General features: G+C 43.7%; 1 protein-coding gene across 1 annotated transcript in view; it reads right to left on the bottom strand.

Moving 5' to 3' along the window:
* The window catches only part of NRK (Nik related kinase), a 121,783-nt gene that overhangs the window by 73,190 nt on the left and 36,544 nt on the right, over nt 1-12,049 (bottom strand). The window contains exon 4 of the mRNA XM_073358334.1: nt 5,375-5,431. Coding sequence (XP_073214435.1) covers nt 5,375-5,431 — 57 coding nt within the window. The remainder of the gene's footprint in view (nt 1-5,374; nt 5,432-12,049) is intronic.

Here is a 12,049-nt window from a genome sequence, read left to right as displayed (position 1 = left end):
CATCTGTAAAATGGACATAATAATCCTTCCCTACCTAACTGGGGCATTGAGAATGTACATAAATGTATGTTTGTAAAGTGCACTAGTGTAAGGGAGGCCATACATGTATGTATGTAGGTAGGTACATGTTTTTCCTATAACCAGCTAGTACGACCCCTAGATCCATCTCTTGCCCTTATTAGCTTCCCAGAATCCTTGCCATCACCCTCCTTGCCGTTCCTGATTTTCCTTCACCCCCACACTGCCTTCAGATGTCCTTACGCCAGACTCCAGTATCTCTGATGAAGCTCAGATATTGTGGTATGCTGCTCAGATGTTCTAGAGATGAGATAACAGGCTTCTCTGTTGAGATCCAGCCACTGCTGAACAAGCCTTGCAATCTAAACTATTCTGCCCCTACAGAGACAGAGGCATGAATTGCGCAAAGGGCAGGTCTTCAAAAGGTAAAAAGACAGAAATGGGGGCTGTCTCAGTTTGGGAGCTGAGATACTGTGTGAAGCTGGTTACTGGAAAGTGGTAGGAGGTGTTAGTGGAAGAGCAGAGGGTAGATGGTCCTGGGCATAGGGTGCTGGTCTGGGAGCTCGGAGACCTAGTTCAGTTCGTTGCTCTGCTGCATGCTTCCTGTGTGACATTGGGCTAGGCACCTGCTGTCTCTCTGCCTCTGTTTCCCATCTGTAAAATGGGGACAATAGCACTTCCATCCCCCACAGGGCTGTCATGAGGATAAATATATGAAAGACTGAAAGATGTTCAGATACTATGGAAAAAGGGGTGATATAAGGCCCTTCAGTAGATGCGGGTCAGGGAAAAGGAGGGGGAATAGCCTCAGTGGTTGGATCCCTCCAGATGCTCATGATTCCAGTCCTGATCTTCTCCTTGTTAATACTACTATGGGCCACATTTCCAAAGGGCATTGAAATCTGCTTGTAAATGTTGCTGGCAAAGAAATAAAAGTCGCTCTCGGGTGTGCAGGCGCCACCGCTGTTTCCCCACACAAACCGAGTTATTTCTGGGCACAGCTGACTGCATGCACAAAATGACAGGCTCATGTTCAAAGGCTATGTTTGAAAACGTGGCCCTATCTGGTAGGTAGCAGCAGCATACACCTCCAACCTCAAGAGGAACAAGATGAGGCTGATACACACTGCTGCCAGGAGACCCCTTTATGGCCCTGATATTATTCATTTAAACAAATAGCACTTAGATAACTGGAAAGACCGAAAGCAAGAGATTCACAGGGACAGCCTGCTGCTCCCTCCGTAGACACAGATCCGCAGGGAGAGTAAGTCAGCAAGAATCGGATCTCTTTGCAAACACTTTGTTTGCTAGGCGTGATCAGATAACAGGAAGCAGAGCCTGTGTAAAGAGGCACAGAAGCACACTTTGCCCTCAGTTCTCATTTAAAGCTCCCACGCCCCTCCCTGTAACATGACACTGCAGCACTTCCTGACAGATGTCCAGATGATCCCACCCTGACCACAGCATCCTGCTGCTATCATAAGAAAGCAGCTCCGAATCTCGCAGCGCACGCTAGAGAGAGAACAGATTTACTCCGCTCTGAAGCTGGCACAGTCCTCAGAAAGAAAAGGAGGTCTTGTGGCCCCTTAGAGACTAACCAATTCATTTGAACAAGCAAAGGCTGTAAGATAAAGACAAGAACGATGGAGGCTTGTCCCGGAGGGCTAGGAAGCTCTTCGTTTCACATCACTTTATTACGAATGTGCCCCATTCTCTATTACAAGTCGACCTCCCCATGTGATGCGCCCTCGGATGTGCTGCATATTGAGCACATTCGAGGGGATGCACTTTGATATTTTTTTAGACTTTACTTAATATGTTTCAAACCAGTTTTTCAAGCCCAAAGGAATAGAAAATAACTTAATCCCAGCTAGACCATAACGTTGTGCGAGAAACACTGAACCTTTAGTGGGCAACCAATTTTATTACACTGAATTCTTGGAGAATGAAAGTAGTTCAATCCAAAATACTTCTGTGGCCCCCTATTACTGTAGTATATGAGCAACTCACTTAATCTCACAACATTCCTGTGAGGTAGGGAAGAACTATTATCCCCTCTTTAAAGATGGGTTTCAGAGTAACAGCCGTGATGAAGTGATGAAGTGAGCTGTAGCTCACGAAAGCTTATGCTCAAATAAATTGGTTAGTCTCTAAGATGCCACAAGTACTCCTTTTCTTTTTTAAAGATGGCAAATCAAGACCCAGAGAGACTAAGGCCTAAATCAGTGGTTCTCAAACTTCTGTACAGGTGACCCCTGTCACATAGCAAGCCTCTGAGTGCGACCCCTCTTACAAATTAAAACCACATTTTTATATATAACACCATTATAAATGGCGGCAAAGTGGGGTTTGGGTGGAGGCTGACAGCTCACGACCGCCCCCATGTAATAACCTCGTGACCCCCTGAGGGGTCCTGACCCCCAATTTGAGAACCCCTGGCCTAGATCCTTAAGGGTATTTAACTCCTATTGAAATCAAAGGGAGTTAGACACCTCAATACCTTTGAGGCTCTGGACATAAGTGACATGTCCAAGGTCACGCAGGAAGCCTGTGGCAGAGCATCAGGCTGTCACCCTAACCCCTGGAAACTTGTTGGTCTACCATTTCACAGCTGAAATCAATAAAACTTCTGCCTGCAGTCCTACTGCAACAAGCTATGAACTCATAAGAGCTTTTATACTAAGCAGGGCTTAGAGGGGAGAGCACCACAGAAAACCCCAGAAGGGGTTACACGAGATCTAAAGATTTTGCCTTGAAGCGCTGCAGAATTCTTAAAAAGACACAATCAATTTTGTGTGGAATGATTCAAACCAAAACCAACCAGACCTGTTACTGGTAAATCCTCGGCGTGTAAAGACGCTGCTCAGCTCCCCAAATAGTGAGTCAGATACCATCAATACACCACAGCTGCTCTGTGCTGCTACGGTGATGCAAAGCAGCTGTAAACCAGGATTAATGAGTCAATGAAGCAAGTTTATGGCTGCTTTGTGCTCGCAGAACTGCACACAGATACTGATGTGAATCTGGGCCTCTGGGTTATCTTATCTTTCATTTAAGTTTGGTTTCCAACAGTGTACTAGCACACACTATATTCTGTTATTTAAACATGGAGAATATCAAATTGTGTGCAGCACAAGGCAGGAGATCTTTGTAAAGTTCCCTGCCTCGAGTTTTCTCATTGATACTCCCTGTGGCGGTCTCTATCCCCTGCCCATGGATCAGGCCTCCGGAACAACCCCTGTCCCCTGTGGATCCCTGGGGTTCAGTGGGAGGCAAAAGCTATCCATAGAACAGCTCTGGGTCTCTGGCAGCCCCTTCCCAGCTGATCTTGAAGTCTGGAGGTGCTCAGATCTGGGAGTCTGATTTGGGTTCACACCCCACCACAAATTCAACCTCTGCCACTCCCCGAAAACCTTTCCTCTTCGGTGACTCTCATTTCTACAACATAAGGCAGATGGCGAGGCCTGTACCCACAGAGCCAGAAGCAAAGTCCCAGCACTTTACTGGTCCAATCATTTCAAAAATGTACCCTCTCCACAGACAGAAAAGCAAAACCTTAGTAGTTTGACCTTCTATATGTACACAAGTATATTTTATAAAGGTATAAAAAGCCTGTTTTTTATTCATATTAAGGCCCATTTGTACTACCCTGGCAGTGTAAAAGGGCCTTACAGTGGGTGTGAGTTACACTATACTTAATCCTGCTTTAAGCCCTCCTTGTCTTAGGATATGTCTACATTATACAGCGGCACAGGTGCAGCGTTGAAGCTACGCAGCCGTAGCACAGTTGTGTAGACACTGATTACAGTGACGGAAGGGTTTTTTCTGTCACTGTTGTAAATCCACCTCTCTCAGGGGTGGCAGTGGGGGTTAGGTCAACCGAACGACATTGCACAGGGCGTGACATTGTTCACAGCCCTGAGTGATGTAGCTAGGTTGACCTAAGTTTTAGGCGTAGATCATGCCTTAGCGTTTTACGCGGCCACCCACTGCCATAGTATCTGTACGCTGCCAGCATAGCATAAAACGAATTTAGGCCTTGTCTGCATATGGAGTTATTCTGGAATAACTCTCCAGGAATAGCTATACTGGAATAACTCCATGTGAGGATACTCTCAGGTCTTGTCTACAATAGAAAAGTTTTGCTAGCATCATGATACTGGTATAGCAATTATAGCAACCCTCCCTTCTCCCCAGTGTAGACTCAGTTTATATCAGCAAAAAAGTGCTTCTGTCGCCATAGTTTACACCCGTTTCCCAAGAGACACAAACTATATTGGCAAAAACACTTTGATGCCTGTATAAATGTATCTACACTAGGCTCAGTTAGGTTGGTAAAAATCTACACCCATAACTGACATAGCTATGCCAGTATAAGTTTTAACTATAGACCAGGTCTACTATTTCGGAATAAGAATGCCTTTTTCTTTAGTATCTTAATCCACTTTGGAAGTGGATTATGCTAAACCAGAAAAAGGCATTTATACGCAAAAAAAGAGTGTCTATACTATTTATAGGCATTATTATATAGCTATTCTGCTTTAAATGAACATCCTACCTTACTCCGGATTAATTTTCATGTGCAGAAAGTCTTTTAGTGTAAATGAGAATCAGGCCCATAATATGCAGGAACTGAATTACAGGAAACTCTAGGGGAAAATGTTTTTTGGCCTTTCATGCTAACATTGTCTTGAGGTGGCAAGTTACAGTTCTATAAAACCAGCTGCATTGATCAGAGGAGGAACAAAAAAATCAATGCTTAGCAAATTCTGTGACACTGTGTTCTAACTCTGACACCACTTTATAAATGTGAGCAAGGACTGTGCCAATTAAACTGTCCCCTTCTCTCATCTAGTTGATAAAAAAAAAAAGCAACATTTGCAACTCTAATGTTCTTTCCTGCTTGCTGTCAGAGTGACTACAATGCCCTAGATTTTTGTACTGCACAGAGGAATAGCTGGCGTGTGAGGGGAAAGGATGTGATGAAACACAGCAGGGGCAGCACAGAGCTACAGGAAATCTTCTATTTACTATCTCTGGAAACAGATAATCAACTAGCAATAAGCAGGAAGAAAATTCTTTTCTTCATCATTCTAGACTAGCAAAAATATACAGAACTACTGGCCCTGATTGCTTTGCCCCCATTGTACAAATATGATTGAAAACAAAGAAACTTGCACATACAACCATCCTTAGCACATTAGGAAAAAAAACCCAATTCCCAGCAAGCAGTACTTATGCAAGCAGATCATCTTCTCCAATAAGTTATCTAACTCTGTAGTGATCTGGCTGGTTGTTTTATATGTCCTTTTTGCTTATATCCAGACAACTGTTTTTTCCACAGATGCTCACTCACCTCAGTAACATTCATAACCTTGATTGCGGCTAGTTGTCCTGTCTTAACGTGGCGGCCCTGTGAAAATAAATGACATGCTGTAGGTAAAACAGACATGTATGTAAACCATATGTACAGTATTCACTGACTCATAGAAAAGTAGGGCTGGAAGAGATCTCAAGAGGTCAGCTTGTCCATCCCCTCCCATTGAGCCAGGATTAAGTATTTTTGCAAGCAAAATAATTCAACTAATCATTGATACAGTGAATTTGCATAGCAAGATTTTCTTGTTCAGTTACATTAAGTCAATGAAAATAACATGCATGATGCAAAACCATTAGGGTGAAATTCAGCACGGTACAGGGGGCTAGCATCAGACCTGTGCCCAGCTTAAGTTCTGAGTTTCAAAGGTACATAGTCTTTTGTGCTGGCCCTCTCCAGGAGAGAATTTCACCCTGAATGCAGACAAGGCAAAGAATATGAAACTCCTGTTTTCAGAGTCCAGTGTGGAATTAGTTTGTAGGTCTCAGTACAGCTCCCAGGAAACAGGTGTCTCCAAGACGCAAACCAACATTTCTTGGTAATCTCAGCAGAGATGTCAAGGATTCCGTGAGCATAGAGCCCAAATGACCTTTTCGTCCCTCCATGTCAGGGCGGAGACATGTTGGTGAAACGAGTGGGGATGCTGGCACTGCTTCTTCCTGTGTTGTACCCTACGCATGGATAAACAGAGGACTCCAGTTTCCAGAGCTGTCAGTCTGGCACCTTTTCCACAGTCATCAAAGACTACCTTCGTACATCCCGCCCCCGACCCCTCCGAAGGTTCTATATTGTGAAATAAGCCTCTAGAACTCAGGGTCAGGTATCAACTTGAAAAGCATGTGGAGGTTTTGCACTTATAATAAGGAAGAACCCGTCTGAGTTTTGTAATGCACACTGAGACTGTCTAACTGTGCAACGCTGAGACCTAGAAATTGAGACAAGCAACAGCCTTACTTTAAAATGCACCTTTTACACTTCTCTGTTCATCAAGATGTCTAGGCCACTTTGCTTGGAAGAGGTATGCAATGGAAAGTACAGTACATTACCATGCTAACCAGCACTAATCTCGTAGTTGAAGATTGCATCAAATTACATGGGTCGACATCATATAGGTTAAACATTCCAATTATGTTTCCCTTGGGCCAGATTTTCAGAAATAGCCTTCAGCTTTTTGAGTGCAATTTCTCTCCTGCAAATAATTGTCTACAATTCTGTACCCACAATTAACCGCAGAGGGTAAACCATAGGAAATCAGGTATTCCAACATGAAATGGTATGATTTGTGGACACAATGATTTGCAGCTGCAATTTTACACTTGTAAAATTAGAAGCTGAGTTGATCCTTTTAAAAAAATCAGACCCTATATGTTCAAAATTCCATATGAGAATTATGTTGGGGACTAAGCAATTTTGCTTCAAGAAAATGGATTCTTTAATATCAGGCAGTATGTCACAGTCCTGTTCTATCTTTGTAAAAGATAAACCATGCTGAATTTCTGTATATTTATGAGTGCTCTCTTTTTGTGGGCACACTCGTGGGCCTGCAAAGCTTTTTCTCACAACAAAGAAATCCTATAATTCTAGTTTAATCACAGAATTTAGGAGGAAGATAAATGAGACACACCCAAAACATATGCATGACACATACATCAGTGTGTCTGACTACAGATCCTCTAGTGATGAGTGCTACTCCAGACAGATGCCTGCCTTTGGTCACTGTCCATTTCAGCTGACGTCAATCATAGTCAGTAAGCTTCCTTTTAGCAGCCACAGTTCCTTTGTTGGAGGCCATTGTTTGCAAATGTTTCCAGGCATTGAATGTCTTGGCAATACAGGGAGACGACCCACCACAAAGTACAGTAATGCTAGACATTCTGGCACCCTGATTTAACCCCAAAGCCCATCTGGAATTAACCATGCTGATAAATTCAGGTCTTTAGCCACTGTACCTAGCAGGCAGCTGACCTCTCTACGTGATACCAGCTTTTAGGGCAGCTGCGTGCACTGCAAAAGGATGACACACTTAGTTTGCCTTTGAGAATTTAGAAGGATTTTCATCGTTGCAGTCTCTCAGATAGATCGAGGATCGAGATGGGGGAAAGAAAAGATTTTCCTTTTGTAATAAACACAAACCTTTTAGTACCAAGATAGTGTTGCACAGGGTAAAGACAATTCAACAGACTAGACAAGAAGGGAGGACTTGGTGTTTTACTTTGATTTCAGAACATCTGCCCAAATAACTTGTCCCTTTGTATAAAAGATAGCTGTTACTTTACAGCCAGAATTATCTCCACTCCATGCAAACCTGCTGTACTTGCTTACTTTTATCACTGTGAATCAGAAGTGTCAAATCTGTCTCCACATCAAAAAGAGAGGAGAAAAGCTGAGAGTAAATGAAGAATTTTAAGCCAGCCCTGCAGATTCACTCTTGTTCCCATCCTCTCTGTGAGCTTTATCATGATTTTTTTTGTTTGGATTTGGGGGGGGATAATCTCAGCCCTCACAAAATTCTTAAGAAAAGGTAAACATAAACCCCATGTATCAATTAGTTGGGTTGAATGCAATCATGTAAAATGCTGGAGGGACAGCATAGAGAGAATGCTTTAACGAGGTTGGAAATATCTTATATGAGACACTAACTGTAATGCTATTTGTGGTGAAATGTGGGTTTGTGGGTGTGATTTGTGGCATGCTTTCCAAAAATAAATAAGTAATGGGTCTACACCCCAAGTTCCTTAATCTGGCAGGCAAGTGGCTCCTTTCATAGCATAACCTATGCACATGCTAACCTCTGTAATAAGCTTGACATAGGACGGCATTACACATGTGACAAATACACACTTTCCACATGAGCCTATGCCACCCTCATCTAGGTATGCACAAACAGGCCTTTCCCACCAAATATGATGGAGCTACTATAAGGTGGGTGCATAACTGGTTAGAAAATCATTCCCAGAGCGTAGTTATCAGTGGTTCACAGTCATGCTGGAAGGGCATAACAAGTGGGGTCCAGCAGGGATCAGTTCTGGGTCCGGTTCTGTTCAATATCTTCATCAATGATTTAGATAATGGCATAGAGAGCACACTTATAAAGTTTGCGGACGATACGAAGCTAGGAGGGGTTGCAAGTGCTTTGGAAGATAGGATTAAAATTCAAAATGATCTGGACAAACTGGAGAAATGGTCTGAAGTAAACAGGATGAAATTAAATAAGGACAAATGCAAAGTACTCCACTTAGGAAAGTACAATCAGTTGCACACATACGGAATGGGAAATGACTGCCTAGGAAGGAGTACTGCGGAAAGGGAGCTGGGGGTCATAGTGGATCACTAGCTAAATGAGAGTCAACGGTGTAACGCTGTTGCAAAAAAAAGCAAACATTCTGGGATGTATTAGCAGGAGTATTGTAAGCAAGACACGAGAAGTAATTCTTCCGCTCTACTCCACACTGATTAGGACTCAACTGGAGTATTGTGTCCAGTTCTGGGCGCCACATTTCAGGAAAGATGTGGACATACTGGAGAAAGTTCAGAGAAGACCAACAAAAGTGATTAAAGGTCTAGAAAACATGACCTAGGAGGGAAGATTGAAAAAAATTGGGTTTGTTTAGTCTTGAGAAGAGAGGACTGAGAGGGGACATGATAACAGTTTTCAAGTACATAAAAGGCTGTTATAAGGAGGAGGGAGAAAAATTGTTGTTCTTAACCTCTGAGGATAGGACAAGAAGCAATGGGCTTAAATTGCACCAAGGGCGGTTTAGGTTGGACATTAGGAAAACCTTCCTAACTGTCAGAGTGGTTAAGCACTGGAATAAATTGCCTTGGGAAGTGGTGGAATCTCCATCATTCGGGATTTTTAAGAGTAGGTTGGACAAACACCTGTCAGGGATGGTCTAGATAAGACTTAGTCCTGCCTTGAGTGCAGGGGACTGGATTATATGACCTCTCGAGGTCCCTTCCAGTTCTATGATTCTACGACTAAAGACACAACATGACAGTCATGACACACTCAACAATAGCTTACACACACAGCCTCAGTCATGGGAGACAAAGGGAACAGCAGAGAGGACTCCAGAATTCTCCCAGATTTTATTCTAAACATCCAACAAGAACGTTAACATCCATTTGGACACTAACTAGAGAGGGGCCCAAGGGAGCTCTCTTCAATGCCTTATCCTATGAATAACAGTCCCTAGGCTGTCAGCATTGGCAGCAAGCCAGAATCCCTGCATGAGTCTTGAACTCAGAACCTCCCAACTAAAAGGATGCTACCACAAGGATGTCTCTTTAAAAAGGTTTTAGGCAAGTCTAACCCTGGTTAAATTCCTTCACGTAGGATTTCACAGACTGTTAGCTCATTCAGTTTAGCAGTGAGACTTACCAGAGGTTGCATGCTAAAGTTGTTTTGATGTATAGAAAAGGCTACTGGCCTTTCTGCCAGAACAGCAGTGATAATACAAGTAAAATCACTGCTCCCTTGGCTTTTCAGCTGCAGCAAGTTTCTTCTCCTTGCAAGCTTTACAAGTGGTTTTAAACATCTTCAGCCCCACCCTGAAGTTTTCACTCAAGCAACCTTCCTGAGCAAAGACCAAGTAAACACGTTGGGGTTTGGCCTTTTTGTATGTGTGTGTTTTGTTTATCAATAACTTTCAAGGGTTATGCAGAGTGCATGGGAACTCTTGTGCACTTCTACTTCTCTAGCAGCCCCAAGGATCTGTTTTGGTAAGCGTGGCAAAACTGGTATCTATTTTCTAAGAGGTGTTGGTTTTGTGTTTTTGCTTAAAGCCACCCACTGATTGTTTTGACCGTTTCATTGCTGAGTCAGATCAGCCACTATCTTAACAAGCCAGTCATTTAGAGTCAAATCCTGTGCACTTCACTTACGTGAGTAGTCCCACGGTGAGTAAGAGAAGCAGAATTGGTCAGCTAAAAAAGGAAATTGAAAACACCTTCCAGCAGCAGGAAAGGGTTAAAGGGCTTCCTCACCCCACCCCACAAACGGCAGATGCTAAAAGCCTGTTCATTTCTAAAGCTGGTTTCCTGCAGAGCGCTAGAGGGCTTTTAGGTGGCAGTGTCCTGTGTTAGGCTGGTCTATTATCTCACGCTTCGGGCTCAGCAGAATTGGCTGAAGGTGTTTGTGAGGCAGTGACTCCATGTAGTTAATGAAAGGTTTGTTTAAGTTTCAGTCTTCATCCATGTGCTCAGTTTGTTAGTCTATTATGACAGTTGAGCCGAGAGCGAAATTATCTAGGAGCCCCTCCCTGGGGAATCACTCAGGTTTTCACCTCGAACGCTACATTAAATAATAGCAAACACAGCAATAGCCCGACCATCTAGCGGTGCTCAAACATGATGATTTTTCTAGTAAAGATCTCTCCAGCATTTTCATTCATCAGGGGCTTAAAGCAATTCTCCCACTGACTTGAACAGGCTTTGGATCAGGCCCCAGATAGCAAAATTCTTCTGTAATATGTTTCCAAAGAAAGCTTTGTTGCACTTTCCTACTTAACTAGTCACTGTAATAATAGTTTGCAAAACTGAAGTCAGTTTACACATTCCCCTAAATCTACCTACCGCTGATCACAGCTACATTTGTGGAGGCTGCCCTATGCCAGAGATCTGGTTTTTGTGTGTTCTAGCTGTGTATTCACACAGCAGGGCAGAGAATGGGAATAGATTAATCCATGTATTTATCTTCTCAATTAATTTAGCTAAAGAAGCCCTTAATCTCCATCCCCTAGCGAGTGTCAGTCACATTGTACATGCGTATGGAGAACTTCAGTAGTTAGTGGTCAGGCCATGAGCTAGACAAGGTGCTTTGAAGCAATTTCATGGATTTACAATGAGATTCGTTTGGTTAAAACAATTACTGCAAATGCTGCTCCATATCAGGGGCAAGGCAATGGTTTTGCTATGTGGACCATGCAGCAATTACAGGTGGAGGCCCCGATTCTCAATTATATTCGAGCTGTGCTTGCAGGGCAGGGATGGACGCTCACAGCCATCTGGCCCCAGCAGAAGTCCTGATCTAACTTATGCTGGTAGTGTATGGTCCCTTATGCCAGTGTATCAGTGGAGCTCAGCTTTGCCACACACAATCCCAACATGCCCCTTTACACATCCTGTGCCAGGGTTGCGGGGGGGGGGCAGATGGTGCAGAAGGTGGCTACTCTGCTTCCTCCAGCTCTACACAAATGGAGAGTCCCTCTGCACATGGACATCTCCACCTGGTTTGGAACAGAGAATCTGAGCCAAGGGCTCTAGATAGCAAGTGTCTCATGACTGATTCTGGCTTCCACCTTCTCTTTCTCTCTCTCACTGATGATTTACTTTGGCTCAAGTCAGCCCCTTGTAGCTCCTGTCCCACATGTCCTTCTTGGCACCAAGCACTCAGTTGCTTCCCCTTGTTTCTGGGCCCATCCGCTCCATCTGCCCCAGCTAAACTGAGGCAAGAAGAGGAGCTCGTGAAAGGCAGAGCAACATCTGCCTCACTGTTACACTGCTGACCTTTCACCATATCCTTGGGGCCATAAGCCAACTTTGATCTGACATGGCATTTCCAAGGACAGTGACTGGTCCAAGTATAAGGGACCCCAGAGCATGGAAAAAGAAACAGGCAGCCACCCACTCGCTCCTCATAAGTGCAAGGTGAAG

Source organism: Lepidochelys kempii, chromosome 9, assembly GCF_965140285.1.
Source record: "Lepidochelys kempii isolate rLepKem1 chromosome 9, rLepKem1.hap1, whole genome shotgun sequence".
NCBI classification, from domain to species: Eukaryota; Metazoa; Chordata; order Testudines; family Cheloniidae; genus Lepidochelys; species Lepidochelys kempii.
The sequence above is the reverse complement of the archived record's forward strand: the minus strand, read 5'-3'. Positions and strand labels throughout refer to the sequence as shown.